Genomic DNA, 20,973 nt, shown 5'->3' on the forward strand with positions numbered 1-20,973 from the left:
ATGTATATATATTTTATTTTAGTTTACGGAAATGTTTTTTCATTTCTAGTTATAATTATAATCTTGAATCTGATTTTTTAGTTTGGGTTGTACTTTTCACAGTTTCACTTTCCCTATGAGAGTAGTTAACAAATTTTAGAAGACAAGTCAGCGTCTTCCAAGCAAAGTTTTGGTCCCAAAAGTGCCCAGCAGCCTCTAGAAACCACCTGGTACCTGGGTGGGGAATACAAATTTTCCCCTATTGACCAGAGGTTGTAAAATGGTTGGATACTGGTCTGTAGCCCTGTGTCACTGAGACCTTAGGGTATTAGGTTTATGTGCATGGAAAACCAAAGGAGAAAGTGTGAAACAAACTGACTAACTTGTTGAAATTAATATTTAATAGTTTTAGTTTAATTTAATTTTAAAGATGCCAGGCAAAATGTATTCTGCACACACTGAATATTTTCAATGTGTTACTATGTCCCTTGAGGACATAGTAGTGGCACTTTTTAACTCGCCTTACATTTTCCTGATACCAAGTCAAATGTACACTAAGACTGTGATACTTCAAGTTTCATTGAGCGATCTTGTAAGCGTATAAATCATGGGATAAAACCTAGTTTCAATAGCCCCATTTCAGTGTGTAGGATGTAGAGGAACAGAAACGAGCATTGGTACCCTGAATGTTTGATCTGCTTTCTGATAATTCACAGGAAAAAAAACTTCAAAAAGGCAAAACTTTGATGACCCATATCACCATGTGGCATACATGACTGCTCAAAACAAGTTACAACATATGAACGTGAACATTTTTACCTACATCTTTATACCAAGCTAATCTCCGAGCAGTAATTCCGTCTCTGGAAAGAAGTGACTCATTTGGACACTTTTACAGAGCTTCATTAACCCTTATAGTCATATATTCTGAGAGGAGTATGTCTTCTGAATTTCAACCCTGCACCTGTTGGTTTTTTTTTTTTTCTCTCCTCGTCCTTCATTTCTCTAACTCACATTTTCCATCAACATGCAGTTGAGTTGTATTGATTGTCCCCGGTGAGTGGGAGGTGTCTGTTTACCTCAGGGATTGAGTGGCAGTCCAAAAATAACGGAAAGCAATAACGTTGTTTACTGAGAAAAACTTTGGTCAGATCTGTCTTCATCTAATCCAAGCTAACTGAATTTTGTGTTGCTTCAGTGTTTGGCGGCACGATGTCGAGGATGTACCGCTTCCCCACCACTGATGGGAACCACCTACGAGTGCTGGAGCAGATGGCCGAAAGCGTCTTGTCTCTAAACATTCCCAGACAGTTTGTCAAACTGCTGCTGGAGGAGGATGCAGCCAGGTACAGCCACGCATGCATTTCTAAAGTTTACCAATAAAGAACATGTTACTTGTTCTTACTTATTCTTCATTTCTTATACTGAATAAACTGAACCTCTGTCTGTAAAACTTTTTTCGCTCCTTGCTTTGTGCTTTTAAAGAATGCATAGTTTCTCAAAATGGGTTCAAAACAGGTTAACACTGTAAAATACAACATCAGATGTTTCAACTGCAATATTTATGCAGGTGGAGAATTTTAGCAGCAGCCTGCTTAAATTCTATGAGACGTGGACATCATCACAACTGCTATTTCCTTCAACCATCACCAGAAATCAGATTTTCCCACCATTGCACTGTGAAGTCATTTTGATCACAAAATATAACAATGAAGTTGTTAAATATATTTTCCCTCAACTTTGGACATTACTTACCTCATCAACACTCGACATCTTTAAAGCCTGAGCTTTGACTCATTTCTTTTGTTTTCTTACTTGTTCGTCTTCAGTTTTTCTGTATTTTCCTGCTCTGCTTTCTTCCTCTTAGCTGTACACCACTTTGGTCAGCTCTTGTTTTTAAAATGTGCTTACAAAGAAACTGAATTGACACGACTAATAAAAAAAAAAAAAGAGGCAAAACTAAGTTCCTGTAATAACCAACAGGAGACCAATGATGTGTAAACTGACTTCGATATGGCTTACTGGTCAGTAGTTGGACAGTGCTTGCAGACAAGTGGGTGTCTTGTCTGCAAACACTGCTGCTGAGTACAGAAATCGGGTTGTCATCAGTGCAGTCACAAAGAGGTTTTTGTCGCACACAGCTAGCAACCACTTGCCAACTGGTTGGGGAATACAGTCTTTCATAGGCTTGTAACTGGTTTCGAGGCCTTTGTGATGGAGGCCAAATGAATATAACACAACAAAAATTAGCAGAGACCTAAAATGCATGCTTTTGCACCATTATGGTTTATCCAGTGTTCCACTTCATAGATGGTCCCAACTCGGCGGTCTCGTGATTCATCTTCATAACCGTAGACAAGCTTGTGAGCTCAATAATTGTTTCAAACCTTTGAGGGGTTAAATATTTAATACATAAAGAATTCAGTTTTCCCCCAGATGAGCTGGAAGAGGCGGCCAGGAAAAGGCAGGTCTGAGTTTCTCTGCTTAGACTGACCAAACCCATGACCTTGAACCTGGATGTATAGGAGAGGGAGGATAAATGAAAGGATGTTACATTAAACCAAAACAAGCAACAAATTATCCCGTCCGAGAAGCTGAAATCAGAGAAATTCCTTAAATTATGGAAATTATTTCTGATTATGGATAATTGCCACAGCTCTTATTGAAAGTCATTTGAAATGCATATTGAAGCGAGCGCAGTACTTGATGATTCATTTTTTCCTCTTTCTAACTATTCCGTCTGCAGGGTTTGTGAGTTGGAGGAGTTGGGAGAGTTGTCCCCCTGCTGGGAGAACCTGCGGCGGCAGATCGTCTCTCAGTACCAGAACATAATACTCGCTTACCAAGAGACACTGTCTGACCTCAGTGAATACAGAGGTCAGTGTACGTGCAGGCCCGAGTACACCTAAAAGAAAAAGTTAAAAAGATAACGACTAAGCTTCTTCGTCTCTTTGTCAGGCCCATCATTCAAAGCCAGTAACCTGAAAGCAGACAAGAAGCTGGAGTTCATGCCCACTAACCTTCACGTTCAGAGGATGAGGGTGCAGGATGAGCTGGGTTTTGGTTAGACACGAATACAAATTATTAAAAAACAAATCTTGCTGTGATTGCACGCACTTCTTGTTGTGCCTTTAAAACGTCCTTGTTTGTCTTTCCAGAACAGACATATGATGTGGTAACAGTCGGCGCCCCGGCCGCTCACTGCCAGGGTTTTAAGAACGGCGGTCTGAGGAAGATCATCCAGAAGTTCGAGGAAGCAAAGAAACAGTAAGTTGAGCACAAAGTGGGGCGTCACATAGGAAAATGAAAGAGGTGGGGGGAAGCAAGTTGCGATGACCTCTGCTCCTGTTTTGGGTTTTTATATTTTGCTTTATTCATCTTGTGATTTGTATTTAAACAGTTGTTTTTTTTTGTCATCTTTGTTTCTTCAATTTCTGCATTAATCCTGCAGTTCCCTTTTTATGGCTTCCTCTTAATTTTGTTTTTGTTACTTTTCCGATCAGCGTATATGAGGAGGAATGGTGAGTCGTTGCACTGCTTTGCTTGTTTTCATTTGACACTTCTAAAAAAATACAAAATAAAAAATCCCACTTTCATAGATCCTTAAGATTTGTACAACAATGTATTTTCAGTTTTAAGCTGGAAGAATGGGGTTTTGCATAGCTTATTATGTTAATGCAAAGAAATAACGGCACGTGGCGCATCAGTCTTAACAGTGTTGTGTTAACTAATATAGAACTAAAATGTGTGTCGTCTTAAAGCGAGCACAAGGTTTGTCACAAAGTTGTTTGAATACTGCTCACTTTATAAATTCAGTCATCATTTTAAAGTCCATTAAAACATGTTTCTGTGCTTAAAAAGTCAAACCCTGACAATATTAAAGAGACATTTTTAAAATTCTTCTACATGAGATGGTCTGAATTTGTGAAGCGAGTGGTATCGTTCCCCGTCCCTGGCGTTTATTGAAGTCTGCTCCATGTTGTGTCTCCGGTCCATTAAGAGCAGGCATGTGCATGCAGACACTGTATGTTTGTACATCTGTGAAACACTAAAGTTAAGAGTAGTGGGTAATGTCTCTCACTACGTTTTTGAAACAGACCCTCTGAAGCTTGATTTAGACTTCTGCAGGAAGTTTACGTTCTAACTTAAGACGTAACCGAAACCCTTCTTAAACCTAAACAGTTTGCTGCTATAGTATTCTGTTTCCAGTTACAGCGTATATTTCCTGCTGAAGCATATTTCAGACATAAGACAGAAACATTACAAAAATATACACCTACAGGCCACTTTATTAGGTGCACCTTGTCAGTACCGGGTTGGACCTTCAGAGCTGCCTTAATTCTTTATCGCACAGTTCAGCAAGGTGCTGGAAACATTCTTCAAAGTTTTCGGTCCATATTGGCTTGATGGCATCACACAGTTGCTGCAAAGTTGTCAGCTGCACATCCATGATGTGGATCTCCTGTTCTACCAAATCCCAATGGTGCTCTGTTGCACTGAGATCTGGTGACTGTGGAGCCCATTTCAGTACAGTGAACTCATCCTCATGTTCAAGAAACCAGTTTGAGATGATTTCATCCAACCTGAGGCAGGATGGATCCATGCTGTCATATTGTTTATGACAAATTCTCACCCTACCAACCAAATGTCACAGCACAAATTCAGGCTCATCAGATCAGGTGACATTTTTCCAGTTCTCTGTTGTCCAGATTTGGTGAGCCCGTGTGAATTGTAGCCTCAGTTTTCTTGTTCTTAGTTGACAGGAGCAGGACCTGGTGTGCTCTTCTGCTGTATTCAGAGCTGCTCTTCTGCATACCTTGGTTGTAATGAGTGGTGGCTTATTATTGCCTTCTTATCAGCTGGCTGGCTATTCTCCTCTGAAGGCATTTTTACCCAGTGAACTGCCACTCACAAGTTATAGCCTTAGTTTCCTGATCTTAGCTGACAAAAGTTGGATCTTTATGGTCTTCTGTGGTTGTGGTTGTCTGACAAAGTCCTAGTAGATCAGCAGTTTGTGAAATACTCAGACCAAACAACCATTTAAAGTCAATTAAGTCACCTTTCTTCTCCATTCTGATGCTCAGTTTGAACTACAGCAGGTTGTTTTGACCATAAATGCACTAAATTGCTGCCATGACCAGTTGAACAGATGTACCTAATAAAGTAATAAAGCACCTAATAAAGTGGCTGGTGAGTGTAGAGTATCCTCAGTCCCAGCTCGGATACAGACGTGTCTGTGTGTCTTTGTTCCCTACAGTAGCGCCCTCTCCAGCTCTCAGTCCATCATCTACATACCCCAGGACATTGTCCGAGCCAAAGAGATCATCGCCCACATCAACACGCTGAAGACTCAGGTCAGCTACTACGCAGAGAGGCTGTCTCGAGCTGCCAAAGACCGATCGGCCAGCGGACTGGAGTGGACGCTCGCCAGTCTGGCTGATAAGGTACAAAAAGTTTTTGGAAGTGATGTGACGTTACGTGGGGACGCTTCTTATTTCATCATATATCATTCAGACCTTCTTCCTTTCAGACCCGTCAGCTGGTGACAGTGTGCGACTGCAAGCTGCTAGCTTCAGCTATTCAGGCCCTGAACGCAGCGCGGCCCGAGTACATCGCCTCCAAAGCGTCTCCTTCAGCTGAGTCCGAACAAGTAGTGCTCCGCAACGATCAGGACACACTGACAGCAAAGTACAGCGGTCGCAACAGCCGGTCTTCACTGCATGTGGACTGGCACGAAGAGGAATGGGTGAGTTCATCAGCAGTTTTTGGCTGTTTTTTGATTCCAGATTGTTTTTTTTGTTTTTTTCGCATGAGAACAAATGAGCTTCTTGGCACGCGTTGTGCATACAGCTTAAGATCTTAACTACACTCTGTACCAAGCTGGATGACAACCAGTCTTCAGAAGAGGACACGCAGTTTGTAATTTAACAGATTTCCAACTGAAAGTAGAAAAAACAGGTGAAACTCAAAAAGGAGAAGCTCTGGGTTCATTTTTCAATCTTTTTTTATTTTGAGCCATCTGTTAGCTTATATAAGTAAAACGCAGTATCTGAAAAAACACGTGAGTGGTGGTTAAAGCTTCAGGATGCTTATAAGTGAACTTTTGAGCTCATGTTATTGAAAATATATGCACAACTACGCATCAGAATATTTAAATGATTATCCTTTAACAGTGCCAGTTTCCATCTTACTATTTAAGTTCTTGTCACTTTGTTATTTATATTTTGCACTTATCACATTTTTTGAGTATAGTAGCAGAAAAAAAACAAAGTTTTTGTTTTTATATATCACTACTGTAGATAAATATATAACAAGAACAGGAACTTCAAATGACAAAGGAAAGACATTATGCAGTCATCACACAGTCTTCATAGAAATGGTGGCTTCTCTGACACTGCTTAGTGGTAAATGATGCGCAAAATATCTTTATTTAAATTTAATGAACTTGAAGTGACATTACTGTCATGAGTGCATTTTGCCTCTGTGTACTGAGACGAGGGTCATGTAATGAAATCCATGAATCTTCGCTGATTGAATTCCTCCTCTCCTTCCTCTGACTTGAGTATAATTCCCTGCTGTAATTTATTTCTTCAATAAAAGCAGTACTGTGTCCTGAACTTCCCCTCATTTAGTTATATTTTGTTTCCAAGAGGACAGACTTTCTTTTGTTTGTAAAGTACTCTTGAGCAATACTTTCCCAGGCTTTCTTAAGGTGTTTCAAAGTGTTTCTTTGGACGCTGGCTACTTTTTTTTTTTTTTTACTCTTTTTCAGTCCAGTCCTTGTACCTGAACATTTCCACAGAAATGTGCTTTGGAAATCTGTTTTTTCTTATTTCCGTTGTGTTTTGTGTGCCTTTGCAGCATTTTTCTTATTGCTGGTGTTTTCTTAAGTTGTAGTCCGTTTGGCCTCTCAGGGCCACCGTAGAAATATCACCTGGAAATCATCTGATTGACAACAGCTTCATTTTTCAGCATGACAATGATCCCAAATACACAAGGAATGCAGTAAAAGAATACCAGTGGAGTACCGTAATATCAGTCATGGATCGGCCTTCCCAGAGTCCGGACCCCAACATTATTGAAGCAGTGTGGGATCATGTTGACAGAGAACAGAACAAAAGGCAGAAACATCCAAAGAAGAGCTTTGAATGTCCTTCAAGAAGCCTGCAGAACTATTCCTGAAGACTATTTGAAGAAATAACAAGAAAGCTGCCTAAGAGAGTTCAGACTGTGCTGAAGAATAAAGGTGGTCACACCAAATATTGACTTTCAGGCTCAGAGTTGTAACGCTGTTTCTAATTGAAACTACATACAAGCAAACATTTATAGCATATATACAAAGAAATTAGGAGTGGTGTGAGACGTGCACGTTTTTTTAGTCCTTTTTTGCACATAAATATTTTCAAAGTGTCACCTTTCCTTTTTTAGCACATTACTTAAAGACGCTCTTTTTATTGGTTTGTTACTCTCTAAAATTGAAGCTGAAACAGCTGAATGTTGTAAACATGTCCTCTCAGGAGAAGGTGTGGTCAAATGTGGATAAGTCTCTGGAGTGCATCATCCAGCGCGTCGACAAGCTGCTTCAGAAAGAGAGGAGACCCAGCGTCGGCAGTCAGGACAGTACCCAGAGTGACCAGCAGGGTGGCAGCAGTAAGAAAGGTAAGAGACTCTTACAGTTTTTTAGCTGTAGTTTACTTCTGTGCCCTCTCATCAGCACTCTTTAATTTATGCTTGCAGTGTTATACTGTTTCCGGGGGGTGAGATGCATGTGTTGCTAACATGTTAATCTGGCTCAGAGGTGGTAAACTGCTGGAGGAAAACAGTGTCAATATGATTCAAGAGCTGGTAAATGTCTTTACTGACATGCTTTTGGTACCATTAATAGGAATCTGCAAACTGGAGGACTAAAAAATGCACAGCAAAGTCAAAAGATTGCATTTTAGTGAGTTAGGGAGCCATAAGAGTGGGAGTTGGTATAAAAAGTCTAGAATAATATGGGATTACTTTGAAACCAGCTTGGATCTCTTAGTTATGAGGTCCTTTATGTTGTGAAACCAGACGGCACAGGTGAGGGATCAGAAACTGCACAGGACCACAGTTTACAGCAAAAAAAGACTCTAAAGAAGAGGCCAGAAGCTCATGAGCCCAGTGTTTACCTCGTTTATAGGAGCCATGAGATCTGCAGTTATGAGTGAGCAGATGTCCCAGTTGTGGGACTACGTTGTTTTTTTATATCCCTCGGCTCTCCCTGTCCCACAGAGTAAGACAGTATTCCTGGAGTCTGGCTTTAAACCCAGTGCAGGTTAAACCTCTCGCAAGTCACCGATAAGATGTCAGCAGCTCTGCAGAGTTCAGAGAAAAATACCACAAAGAGACAGTAAATACTGAGAAATAGAGTTTTGCTCTTGTTTGTTTCCAACATAGACAGATATAGTGTGAAGTTATCACCACTTGGAATTAGAAGTCAATTTCATCCACCCGTTCTCTTTATTTATTTCAATCAGAAAATTGAAATATTCTCGTTGTTTTATACTAAAGTTCTAAACTTGTTTGCTGACCCCTTGATTTTTTTTATGTGGGTGTGAAAAGGCGATGGTGGGAAGTGTTTAGCTTTCTGGATCAACCCAGAAAGTACGTCAGAGGAATCTCCATCCTTGCCACCATCATCATCATCATCATCATTAGAACCACCTCCACCATCATCATCATCTCCACCACCATCCTCTTCCTCTCAGCTTGCCCTCTCCTCTGCACGGCCTCCCAGCCCCGAACAGAAAACCTGTAGGTTTTGTTTTTTTCCTGTTTTTTCTCTTCTTCTTCTTCTTCTTGAGTCATCCCTCCACATCTATTTTCAGCTCAGGTCACTGCTTACTTTTAAGAAGTTGGAGGATTCATGAGCAGATTTTTCCTTCACCTCATCAGCCAACTTTATTCCTTGAGAAAATGCTCTTAAATGACTCGTCTTTAAAAAGCATTCAGTGTTTTATGTGTGGTCTGCGTGTCTTTATGTGCACAGTGTTGCAGCAGTACTGTAGCAATGTAGCTATTGTATCTGAGATTTTCTACATGTTGTAGCAGACCAGGGTCCAACATCTGTCCAAATTCCCCCTAAAACACACTAGATTTTTATAAAATAAGACAGAAAAGAGTTCTTCCTCGTGAGCCATTAGAGAATAAGGATGTTTGGACTCTGGTCTGCAGTGTTTCTTCTGTGTTGTCTCTGCTGCCCTCTATGGCGTACAGTGCTGCTAATCATGCATGTCGCACCTCCAACCCCTCTTCCAGATGGAAGCCCCAGTGCTGAGGAGGCGTATCCAGGTAAGAGCTGCCTCCCCACATGTGCTCCTCTCACTCTACTCACTTTTCCAGACGGATTTTGATAAGAAGTCCAGGCAGAGATATTCCAATGTCTGGACTGAGTAAACTCCAACAAACCCTGAAATAGTTACAAAAACTCTTTTTTTTTTTTTTTAATAGCTACAGTGATTGACTCATTTTTAATACCTAAATCTGCCCTCAGTCCAAAAACCCCCCACAAATCAGTGTCACTGTTTTAGAATCTGCTGTGACTGCTCTAAATTTGCACCTTTTTCTTTACATAAAGACTGGGGTCTGTAACACTCAGCTCGTTTCCTATTTTTAAGAACAAGCCTGACAGCAGGCTTTTGACTCAAACAGCTCTGTCAGATCTCTGCAAGTGTTTTTAGGTTCTTTCCAGCAGGATTTGTGGCTAGTCCTGTGGCTTCACCCTAAAAGATTTCAGTGTGTGTGTGCTTCTCCTTTCCCCATTGTCCCTCTTGTCTTTTTTTTCTGTTTCTGTCAAATTTAACAAGAAGTGGACTCTGAAAAACACAATCTTTGCTACTTGGTGTGGAAATTATTGGTTTGAAGGCATATTTGTGCTTGGTCTCTCATGGTTTATTTGCACTTGTTGCAGGCGAGTGGAGCGAGGCACTGTACCCTCTCCTCACCACGCTCACGGACTGCGTTGCCATGATGAGCGACAAAGCCAAGAAGTCTATGGTCTTCCTGCTCATGCAGGACACCGCCCCGACGATAGCCATGGACGTGTCACTGCAGTACCGCCGCGACATTGTCTTCTGCCAAACGGTCAGCACGCAAACATCATCCAAGTGACTCAGACACACTCACCTACACATATTTCTGTTAATGTATGTCTGAGCTGATGTGTTTATCCTGGAGTGACTCAAAGTGAAGGAAAAGGCCAAGAAAAGTGTAAATATCGTAAAAGCAAGGAGTTCAGAGCTCTATGACTTTGTGGCTTTACGGTATTCATATGACTATTAAATGTCTGAGTAAAGAGTAAAGGCAAAGGGAGCACAGCAAGTAAGGATTTCACACTCCCACTCACCTGAGACTGCAGTTATAAAGAGGATATGATGCCAGATGTAGTCCTCAAAGTGGATCCCTCCTTCGGTATTTTTAGAGGCTCTTTGCGATTGTAGTTTTTGGCAAACCCTCTTGTCTGACTCACATCAGTTATATTTACCCAGCGGTGGATCCCTGCAGCTCTTAAATGAGCAGCTAGGACTCAGACACTTCAAGTTAAACTCTAATCCAAGCATTAAGTAAAGAAGTAAGAATAGCATTTCATAATAGTCAGCTATAATCAGAGCTGAAATACTTACAAGTAATCAGTCAAGCATTTTCAAAGCATAAAGCTAAATATTCTAAAATTTCTTTTTGCGCCATTCAAGTGGTTTGAGTTTCATTGCTCCAAAGCAATGTTTAAAGACGGTGAGATCCTGTTTTCTGACATTGTTAATGCTTTGATTATAGTTCTCAGAAATGACCCACATGTGTTGAGAGTGGCCTTCCATCACTGGCACATTCATCGTTTTTCCCTATGCTACAGTCACACTCTGGGAAAACAGTGGTTGGAGGCCACTGCATGATCACAACCCCCACCATGCACATTGAACTTGTGATCTTGTTTCCTCTGAAATTGTTGCTTCAAAGACGGGGACCAGGTCTGATAATACGGCGATTAACTGTGATAAAGCTGAGAAAATTTGAACTCTCTTGCCGTCTACATACACAGACATTCACATCAACTACTTACATTTGTAGATTTGACAGAGAAATTCAGAAATTCCTCCATTGGCACTCGGCAATTTTCACATAACCACGATACAACCAGTTTGCAACCACTTAAGTTCAGTCCTCTATTGTAAAAACACGTGTCCAAGAATTGCTGCGCTCATCTGTGCAGACTGATTGCAATATGTTGACAATCTGTCTGTGTTTATAAATTAGACAACAGTTATTTGCAGATCTTTATCATTCTGCCTCAGAGTGATTGCAGTCGGTCTGAGTTGGACTGCAACTATTTGGAGACAGGTTGCCTCCCAGTAGGCAGTCGGATTTATTATTTTCCTTTCCTAGCTGTAGAGATGGCTGTCGTTTTGTTTTTACTATAGTGTGCTGGGCCATTAATGGCTCATCCAGTTCTCAGAGGGGCTGGAGCGTATCCCAGCTATCATTGGCGCCATCACAGGCACCTAAGGCCAACGTAGAATCACTGGTCAGTCTAACATACTGGCGGTTATATTTACTCATCAAATAAAAATATCTTCCTGAGTTTGGGACTCTGCAGGCAGAATTTCAGACTCTGTTTCAACCATGCATTAAAGAGCTTATTTAAGAGCACACAACTGCAAACTCAATAGTGATCCTCAGCCATTCAGGGTTTGTTGGGTGTATAACATTTCTGATCGTCTTCAGTCACATCCGTGTGAAGTTAGCTTCTGGCAGTGTGAACTGAAAATCAGTTACATAAAACTTGTCAGTGCAGTCCTCAAAAGCGTGCGCCGCAACACGCTGAGCTGCACAAGGATGCACAGAAACCAACCGCATGAGTCCACTTACATAATGTGATAAGCAGCCAATCGGTGGTGTCTTGATGTGAAACCATATGTTGATTTGCATTCGAGAATATGATGCAGGTTTAAAAACCGACACTGCAGTCAGTGTCGGGTGTGTTAAAAATGAAAGTGTGATCTGAATTGTAAATTAAATGTAAGATTTTTGTGGTAATTACAGCTTAAATCATGTGTCGTTTAACATTTCAAGGAATCTGCAGTGAAAGTACTTTGAATTTGACTTTATTTAAACTGCACAGATTCACAGCAGCAGCAGGCATCAGTGACAACAGACACAGGCGATTAATGCCGAGCTCAGACTGCAGGATGTCTTTGTGTGTAGTGATGATCAGTGTGCTACACAGACAGCTATAGAGTCGTTTTGCTTCCTCGTTGCTTTTTTGGTCAGGTTTATGGTTGAAAAACACTGTACTCATATTTGTCGACCTCACAGACGTCAGATTTCAGATGGGACATCAAATGCAGCTCAGTTTCATATTAAACACGAAAGGAACACTATTATAGCTCAGTCACACTACAGCAACAGTTGCAAGGAAGAAAGGAGGAAAACTTCCCACTTTTGATTGTAAGCCACAGGTTGACTGGTGGGAGGCTGGCGTGGACCGGGGTTGCAAAGCAGCTTGCAGCAGTAGCTTTGGCTGATGATGGTGTCAGACCGCTGCTTCATGTGTGTGTGTGTGTGTGTGTGTTTGTGTGTGTGTGTGTGTGTGTGTGTGTTACAGCTCACCGCTCTCATCTGCGGCTTCATTATCAAGCTGAGGAACTGTCTCCGTGACAACGGATTCCTGCGACAGCTCTACACCATCGGCCTACTTGCTCAGTTTGAGTCCCTGCTCAGCACCTACGGTAACAACACACTCAGAGCTTTTTCTAATCGCACACAGCTGCTTGAGCCTCTGATTTCCAGTGTGTGTGTGTCTGCAGGAGAGGAGCTCGCCATGCTGGAGGACATGAGCATCGGCATAATGGATCTACGCAACGTCACCTTTAAGGTGAAGCAGCATGCTAACTGTCTTTCCAGGCTGTAGAGCCACTCTACGAGGATAATATTAGGAGGCCAGAGGTCTGGGTGGAGCTGGCATGAAACGTGGAAACGGTCACATAGATTAGACCCACTCTGAAGACACGATTTGGAGTAAATGTACTGCAGAACTCAACTGAATGAGGATGTGTTTACTGACCTTTTTATTGTAGTTTTCCTGGCTTTGCATTAAAAAAGACATGAAAAGTTTTGTGTTAAACGTAAACAAGCAGAGTGAAGCTATAAAGTGCAAACATGGACTCTGTCCATTAAAACTGCACAAAAACAGCTTTTTATTTTGAAAGCTTTGGATTTTTTTGTCCCTTCCTGTGGGACAAAAAACGATACAATCTTTCCAGGGAGCTCAGAGTCTAACTCAGCTCTCTGTGAATGATACTCATGGTCACTGGTCAGTCAAAAAGGATGAGGAAACGAGGAGGTGAATGTATGGTTATGGAGTCTGAAGAATTCGGTGTTACGACGTATCTTTAATACAGAAGTACAAATCCCTCTCTGATTAAGCTTGCGATCAAAGTTGAGTCAGTTTAATACTGAAGCTGAGGTTTGGTCTCTGCAGAGTTGAGGACATGCTCAAAAACTTGCAGCCTCGCTGGACGGGCTCTGTTAATTTTAATTGAGTATTTATTTTGCTTTTCACGGGCACTTGGTTCACAATTTCCATCTAGGTATTAAAGCTGCGTATACATGTACCTTTGCTCCTTTAAGGTCACCCAAGCAACCGGCACCTCCACCCCCGAGATGCTGCCGATCATCACAGGTAACCGGGATGGCTTCAATGTCCGCATCCCGCTGCCGGGGCCCATGTTCGAAGCCCTGCCCCGAGAGATCCAGAGCGGCATGCTGCTGCGGGTGCAGCCGGTGCACTTCAACGTGGGAATCAACGAGCAGCAGACGTTGGCCGAGAAGTGAGTGAGCACGTCCGGGATTTACCACCACAGGTGTTTGAGATTGGAAAAAATATTGTTTTATGTGTTTTTCAGGTTTGGAGACACATCCCTGCAGGAGAACATAAACTCTGAGAGTCTCTCCAGACTGAACTCGTACTACGAGCAGTTCAAAGAAGTCCTGCCGGAGGACTGTGAGTACACAGTTTTCACGTTTTTCCTTCTTTCTAACTTGCACCACAAACCATTAGTGTCGCAACTCCTGCTTTAACCCTTCTTTTTTCTGTTCTTATCTACTTTCAGGCCTCCCGAGGTCTCGCTCTCAGACGTGCCTTCCTGAACTGCTCAGGTTTCTCCGGCAGAATGTCAACGCCAGGAAAAACAAGAACGTAGACATCCTGTGGCAGGCTGCGGAGGTGAAATTTGCGCTCTTTTACTCAGAATGTCCGACTGCTTTGTTAGCAACTTTTAATTCTCCAGTAGGATTTTACTGCAATATAAATTTTACAGCTGCTTTTCTCTGAAGATGTCAAAAACGAAATCATCAGCGGTGACTCACCTCTCCTCCCTGCTTGCCTCACCATCTCAGATCTGCCGGCGGCTGAACGGCGTTCGCTTCACCAGCTGCAAGAGCGCCAAAGACCGCACCGCCATGTCCATCACACTGGAGCAGTGCCTGATCCTGCAGCACGAGCACGGCATGGCGCCGCAGGTCTTCACGCAGGCCCTCGACTGCATGCGCAGGTAGGATGCCCTCACAGTGGCCGAATGGGGGGAAAAATGCACAGCTGCAAATCGCACCTGGGCAAAAAAAAGACAACTTTTACTAAATAAATAACTTCTGTGCAGGGATGAAAAGATCAGGAGTTCATCAGTGTGCTACTTGGTAATCTGACTTTAACTGTTCTCCATGTAGTTTTAACCAATGGGAATACAGTAGGTGTTTAAATGGTGTGTTAGTGGTTACTTCTGTCCCACTTCAAATATGTGGATCCGTCTGCTGTGGGAAATAAGGGAGCAGTGTCTTACTTTTTCTTTTTTAAACTAGAAGATAATATCTTTTATGGAGGCTTATTTTCACACTGAAAAACTTTTTTTTTTAAATATATTTTTGATAGTATTTTGTAATACAAGTCAAAATTTCTTGTCGAGAACTTGGTCATTTGAGAGGTATTCCAGGCATGTCCTATCAGGAGGAGGCCCCGAGACACTTACAGGATTTGCTGGAGGGATTATGTCTCTCAGATGGCTTGGGAGCGACTCAGTTTCCCCTCCTGGATGAGGTGGATGACGTGGTCAGGGTGAGGAAAGTCCAGATGTCTCTGCTCAGACTGCTGCCTCCATGACCTCTGTCATATGAAAGTACAGTTCGGGGGCCTCCTCCCAGTGGGACATGTCCGGAACACCTCACACAGGAGGCATCCTTGTCAGATGCCCGAGCCACCTCAGCTGGCTCCTTTCGATGTGGAGCAGAAACGGCTCTACTCTGAGCCCCTCCCGGATGGCTGAGCTTCTCACCCTGTCTCTAAGGGAGAGTCCAGCCACCCTTCGGAGGAAGCTCATTTCTGCCGCTTGTATCCGCGATCTCGTTCTTTCGGTCACTACCCACAGCTCGTGGCCATAGGTGAGGGTAGGGACGTAGATCGACCGGTAAATTGAGAGCTTCGCTTTTACACTCAGCTCCCTCTTCACCATGACGGACCGGTGCAGCGACCGCATCACTGCGGCCGCTGCACCAATCCGTCTGTCGATCTCCGGCTCCCTTCTCCCATCACTCGCGAACAAGACCCTGAGATACGTGAACTCCTCCACTTGTGGCAGGAACTCATCCCCGAAAACCGCATTGTTCCTCCTGTATCCGAGGTTCGACTAGCGGACGAACTCTCCTTTCCAGCACCCTGGCATAGCCTTTCCCAGGGAGGCTGAGGAGTGTGATCCCCCTGTAGTTGAAAAACACCCTCCGGTTCCCCTTCTTAAAGATGGGGACCACCACCCCGGTCTGCCAGTCCAGGGGTACTGCCCCTGATCTCCACGCAACATTGTAGAGGCGTGTCAACCAGGACAGCCCTACAACGTCCAGAGCCTTCAGGAGCTCGGGGCGGACCTCATCAACACCAGGGGCTCTGCCACCAAGGAGTTGTTTAACTGCCTCAGTTCCCGGAAATTGGCGGGTCATCCCCAGACTCTGCTTCCTCCTCGGAAGACGTGTCAGTGGGATTAAGGGAGGTCCTCGAAGTATTTCTTCCACCGTCCGACAATTTTCTCAGTTGAATTCAGCAGCGCTCCGCCAGCACTATACACAGTGCAGGTAGAGCACTGCTTTCCCCTCCTAAGACGCCTGACAGTTTGCCAGAATCTCTTCAAGGCAGTCCGAAAGTCTTTTTCCATGGCCTCTCCAAACTCCTCCCACACCCGAGTTTTCGCTTCAGCCACTGCCCGAGCCGCATTCCGCTTGACCTGTCGGTACCTGTCAACTGCCTCCGGAGTCCCACAGGCTAACCAAGCCCGATAGGACTCCTCCTTCAGCCTGGAGGCTCCCTTCACCTCTGGTGTCCACCATTTGGTTCGGGAATTACCACCACGACAGGCACCAACCACCTTGCGGCCACAGCTCAATGCAGCAGCTTCAGCAATGGAGATGCTGAACATGGTCCATTCGGACTCAATGTCCCCAGTCTCCCTCGGAATGCTGTTGAAGCTCTGCCGGAGGTGTGCGTTGAAGATCTTGCAGACTGGGGCCTCTGCTAGACATTCCCAGCACACCCTCACTACGTGTTTAGGTGCACCAGGTCTGTCCAGCGTCCTCCCCCGCCACCTGATCCAACTCACCACCAGGTGGTGATCAGTTGACAGCTCAGCCCCTCTCTTTACCCGAGTGTCCAGAACATATGGTCGCAGGTCTGGTGATACAATTACAAAATCGATCATCGACCTGCAGCCTAGAGCGTCCTGTTGAGGAAAGTCCAGACGTCTCTGCTCAGACTGCTGCCTCCGTGACCTCTGAGTCTTGAATCTTTCATGCAGTAAGAAATGGCTGCGTGGAGCTCAGGCTTGTGAGAAAAAAATATTTTTAAATTTCACGAAAATAGCTTTTTCAGGGGCGATAACAAGCTTCCATAATATTTGGTTGAGTCCTGTCAGAACATCAGCACAAACACTGTCAGCGGCTCCATTTCAGACTAGTGGAGGTGAAGTCTGCACGTCAAAGCAGCCAGTTTCAGCCGCATGCAGTTGTTGGTTAAAGAGACTGAAACCAGGCTGTCAACATGTTTATTTTTGCTGTAATGATGGACATTTTAGCATGGCAGTCTATGGTGACTGACTCACTGTTGAAGTCAGCCTCAGGCAGACGTTTGAGGTACTTGGTCAGTTTAATTTTTCAGTCCTTGTTGGCACACGTCTGTAAGAGAAAAGAGATATATAATTTCCTTCTGCGTCCACACATCAGTGCATGTCAAAGTTTTCTTTTGTGCCAAGGTGCCTCAATGATGCTTGTTAGTACCCCCCTCTACATGTATATTACAAACAGGAACCACAGACAAGCACATTTCTGACTTTCTCAAAATTCAGAAGGACAAATGTCCACTTTAAAATGTGGAGACATGGCTGATGTTACGCAGCTCTAGGGAAATACATCCACAGCTTCTCAGATTCAGTGTTTTACTTTATTGAATCTCTAAAATCAGTTTTGCCCATGTGTGGTTTGAAAACTCATCACCTGCTTCCTCTGCATAACGAGGCGAGCTAGAGGCTGTCTCGAAGGTGATGCTCGAATGAGTTAAGACTCAGTTGGTTACCTCACTTCACCGGCAGATTCCTCTCAAAGTTTAGCAGTAACTTTTGATGCTTTTTAAACCTAAGAAGGACGCTTACATGGAGAAGAGAGCTACCCAACTGCTACTCAGTCCTCTTAATGGTTATGTCGAGTGTTTGTTGGTCTGTGTTCTTGTCTTGTCTGTCTAAACATCAGTTTGAATATCCGTCTACTTGTCTCAACTGTCTTTCCTTTATTTGTGTAACCAAAACACCTGCCATAGAGTTCCTTCACCCATCCTCATTTTATCGCTTCCAAAAACAATTTCTGCCTGTGTAAAAGAACTGGACTTCGTTTGCCTCTGTGTGTTTTTAAAAAATAAATAAATACATAAAAATGATCAGGGTTGAAGTCAGGAACACCAGATAAAGGTAGAGATGGGGTGGAGGTGGGTTGCAAAGCGCCTTGCAGAAGCAAAAGTAGGCTACAAGAGCCTTAAAAAGAAGATTAGCCTGTAGAAACATTGGGCTTGACTTTGTGGCAAATGCTACTGTAAACTAACGCTGATTCAATACTTTATAAAGTCAAAAACCTAGGCTTTTCTTTTCCTTCATTTGCTTAAGATTTTTTTTTTTTTTTTGGATGAATTCACCCCACATTGTTACTATGGAAACAATCATTCTCTGTTCATGACAGCAAATTAGGGTCACTGAAGGTTAAAAAAAAAACTAAATAAATTAAAGGAAGTAGATAAATCAAAAAAAGGTCTGAGTGAGAGGAGTGAAAACTCAAACTTTTAGAGTTGAAAAACAGAGGCGCAGATACAGAGGTTTTCTCATACATTATTCATATTTTTGTGGTAAATTTGCTACTTTTTCCTCTGAAATTTGCCATTTTATTCATTTTCCACATTTATCTTGTATATGTTTGTAACTTTTCTTGGAAATCTGTCACTTTTCTCTCAAATTTCCCACTTATCTTGGTAAATTTACAACATTTATCACTTAAATGTATCCGTTAATGTAATTTTAATTTCTTGTGAAATAGCATGTTGTTTGCGACCCTTTTTCTTGTAAATGTACATTTAACTCTTTAATTTGCCACTTTTTCTGGTAAATTTACTAGTTCATGTGATTTTCTTGTGAAATAGCCACATTTCTTTGCCATTTATTTGGCGCATTTATCTTTAACCTTAAAGTTTTTTTTCTTAAAAGTTCTAACCACTCTCACTCAGCCCCCTTTAAAAGAAATGTTTTCATTTACAAAAAAACCCAGGAAACACGAGGGATGCTGGGAATTTGTATTCCTGAACGGAGCATTATTGATATTTATGTGATTTCCTGCTGGAGGACAGTCAGTGTTTCTCCTTTAAAAGCCTCTGAAAGTGTTTGTTACTTTCTCTGTCGACGGTTGTGTGACTTCCTGTTGTGAATATTTCTGTTAAAGATGGAAACACGCCTGTCTACAATAAAGTCCTGCAGATACTCGCATGATATGATGTCTCTTCACCTTTCTTCCTCTCCCCTTTTTCCTCTCCTCCTCCTCACCAGCCGACGCGCATGAAATCCGATCATTTTTAGAATTTGTTTTATTATGTTGGAGCTCAGAAGCATGCTAAACAATGCTTGGAGATATCGGCCCCCTTCACTCCCTCTTTTATCCCCAGCTATCTGCACTAAGTGGTTTAAAGTGGATGAAGTAAATGGATAAGACACCCTTATTGCATGTTACCTCTAATAGGACGCCATCTTTATCATTTATAGTCTGAAGTTCTTCCTTTAAGCTTTACTCCTTCAATAAAAGGGTGTTTTTTCCAGTCTTTTCCCTCCATCTGTCCCTCCTTCCTCCACCCATGTCTTAGAGTATATAAACATGGAAAGCCATTGCTGTGTTTTCTTACCTTCTTTCCCTTTCTTAATTTCTCTCTTTTCTCTCTCCTCCTCCTGTTTCCTCCTCCTCTTGTTTCCCGTTACATGATTGCTGTTTTGCTCCTGTGATTGGCTCATTTTTGCGGGATTGTTGTGTTGTTGATTTCTACTTCGTCCACCCATTTGTCGTCGCCTTGATATTATTGCTTTTATTTTGGTCTAAAATGCCTCCGGTCATTGTTGATGTGACTTCTTCACTGTCACTCTGATTTTTATTTTTTTTTGGTCACGTGTTAATTTGCCGTCGCACTTGTGTGCACTCACACTCCATCTGTTTATTTTGGCCTCCTCCTTCACCTTTCCTCCTTCCTTCTTGCAATTTCCTCCTTATTTCTTCTCCTTCCTCCTCCGTCCCTCTTCTTATCTTTATTTCCCCCTCTTTTCCTCCCTCCTTCCCCCTGCCTTGTTTGCTGCTTCACACAACCACCTCCTCCTCCTTCTCCTCTTCTTCCTCTTCCCGTCCCCGTGGCTCGGCAGCATTGGCACGAGGGAGGGGGTGATCCAGAAGAACCTGAGCGGCTTGCTGCCAGTGCGTGACTTCCGGCTGGACCCCAGCCTCATGTACTCCCTGCCCCTGCTGGCCCTCAGCCCCAACCTCCTGGTGGTGTGGATCTTCCTCAGCATGGCCTACTTCCTGGCCAAACTGCGCTGCAGCTGAGCGAGCAGCTCTACGCTGGAAGTGACCAAATGTCAAACGTACTGCGAGGGTGGGCGGGGACTCTCCACGCTGACTCCCCGGGGTGTTTCTGAAACTGTGCCACTGACCTGTGAGAGGGGTGTAATCAGCTCACACACACTGTCCCACCCTCACTAAGGGCTGTACGCGACTTACGTCCCACTTATCAGCAGCCACGCTTTGGGCTTTTTCTTTCTTTTCTATTCTTTAAACATCTTTTTCTTTTTTCTATTAAAAACCTGTCATAGCTCAGGGGTGTCAAACTCATCTTATTCGTGGGCCACTAACCCAATCCTGTATGATCCTAACAGGACCAGAAGGCTAACCTCTTCCCACTCCCCTAAACCTCCAAATTGTTCCTAATGTAATGAATTGATCTGATTTATAAATCTGATAAACTCTCTGTGATATCTTGAACTCCTGAGACCCTGCATCATCATACAGGGATATATGGTAACATATTTACTCTTCATTCTTCTTAATAAAGTGTTTATCTTTTCAAAAAAACACAATGATTACTTTATTCTGGTGGGCTGTCAAAGAAATAGTGGAGTTAAGATTAGGTCCAGCTAATCGTAAATCGCTAAGAAAAATTAAAAATGCATCCCTAACGAGAGCTCGGGTGTCCGGAGGTTAAGGACAGAGTACAACGAGAAGACGTCCTCAGTCTTGCAGGTCTAGCGACCCCTGCCTGTCAACCACCAATAGTTATGGAAAAATGTGCAGCACCCACTTTGGTGGGCCTTTTGAAATGTTCAGATGACATTTTTTTTGTCTCTATTACAAGTTTTACACCTTTCAGTTTCA

At 43.0% G+C, this 20,973-nt stretch overlaps 1 protein-coding gene across 8 annotated transcripts in view; it reads left to right on the forward strand.

The window, feature by feature from the left end:
• Positions 1 to 20,973, forward strand: part of inpp4ab (inositol polyphosphate-4-phosphatase type I Ab) — a 76,429-nt gene that overhangs the window by 42,646 nt on the left and 12,810 nt on the right. Inside the window, exons 9-26 of one of the 8 annotated variants that reach the window (XM_005742214.2) lie at positions 1,178 to 1,325; positions 2,726 to 2,856; positions 2,938 to 3,042; positions 3,138 to 3,246; positions 3,483 to 3,500; positions 5,237 to 5,423; positions 5,510 to 5,725; positions 7,497 to 7,638; positions 8,569 to 8,760; positions 9,265 to 9,297; positions 9,917 to 10,089; positions 12,605 to 12,728; positions 12,807 to 12,874; positions 13,630 to 13,829; positions 13,905 to 14,002; positions 14,112 to 14,224; positions 14,398 to 14,552; positions 19,968 to 20,380. In XM_005742214.2, the coding sequence (XP_005742271.1) occupies positions 1,178 to 1,325; positions 2,726 to 2,856; positions 2,938 to 3,042; positions 3,138 to 3,246; positions 3,483 to 3,500; positions 5,237 to 5,423; positions 5,510 to 5,725; positions 7,497 to 7,638; positions 8,569 to 8,760; positions 9,265 to 9,297; positions 9,917 to 10,089; positions 12,605 to 12,728; positions 12,807 to 12,874; positions 13,630 to 13,829; positions 13,905 to 14,002; positions 14,112 to 14,224; positions 14,398 to 14,552; positions 19,968 to 20,148 (2,393 nt within the window). In that variant the 3' untranslated portion in view covers positions 20,149 to 20,380. Of the gene's footprint in view, positions 1 to 1,177; positions 1,326 to 2,725; positions 2,857 to 2,937; positions 3,043 to 3,137; positions 3,247 to 3,482; positions 3,501 to 5,236; positions 5,424 to 5,509; positions 5,726 to 7,496; positions 7,639 to 8,568; positions 8,761 to 9,264; positions 9,298 to 9,916; positions 10,090 to 12,604; positions 12,729 to 12,806; positions 12,875 to 13,629; positions 13,830 to 13,904; positions 14,003 to 14,111; positions 14,225 to 14,397; positions 14,553 to 19,967; positions 20,381 to 20,973 lie in introns of those variants that run through there. The other 7 variants (XM_005742217.1, XM_005742216.2, XM_005742218.2 and 4 more) reach the window with 7 other exon arrangements.

Source organism: Pundamilia nyererei, unplaced genomic scaffold (assembly GCF_000239375.1).
Source record: "Pundamilia nyererei isolate P.nyererei 1_Seehausen unplaced genomic scaffold, PunNye1.0 scaffold00118, whole genome shotgun sequence".
NCBI classification, from domain to species: domain Eukaryota; kingdom Metazoa; phylum Chordata; class Actinopteri; order Cichliformes; family Cichlidae; genus Pundamilia; species Pundamilia nyererei.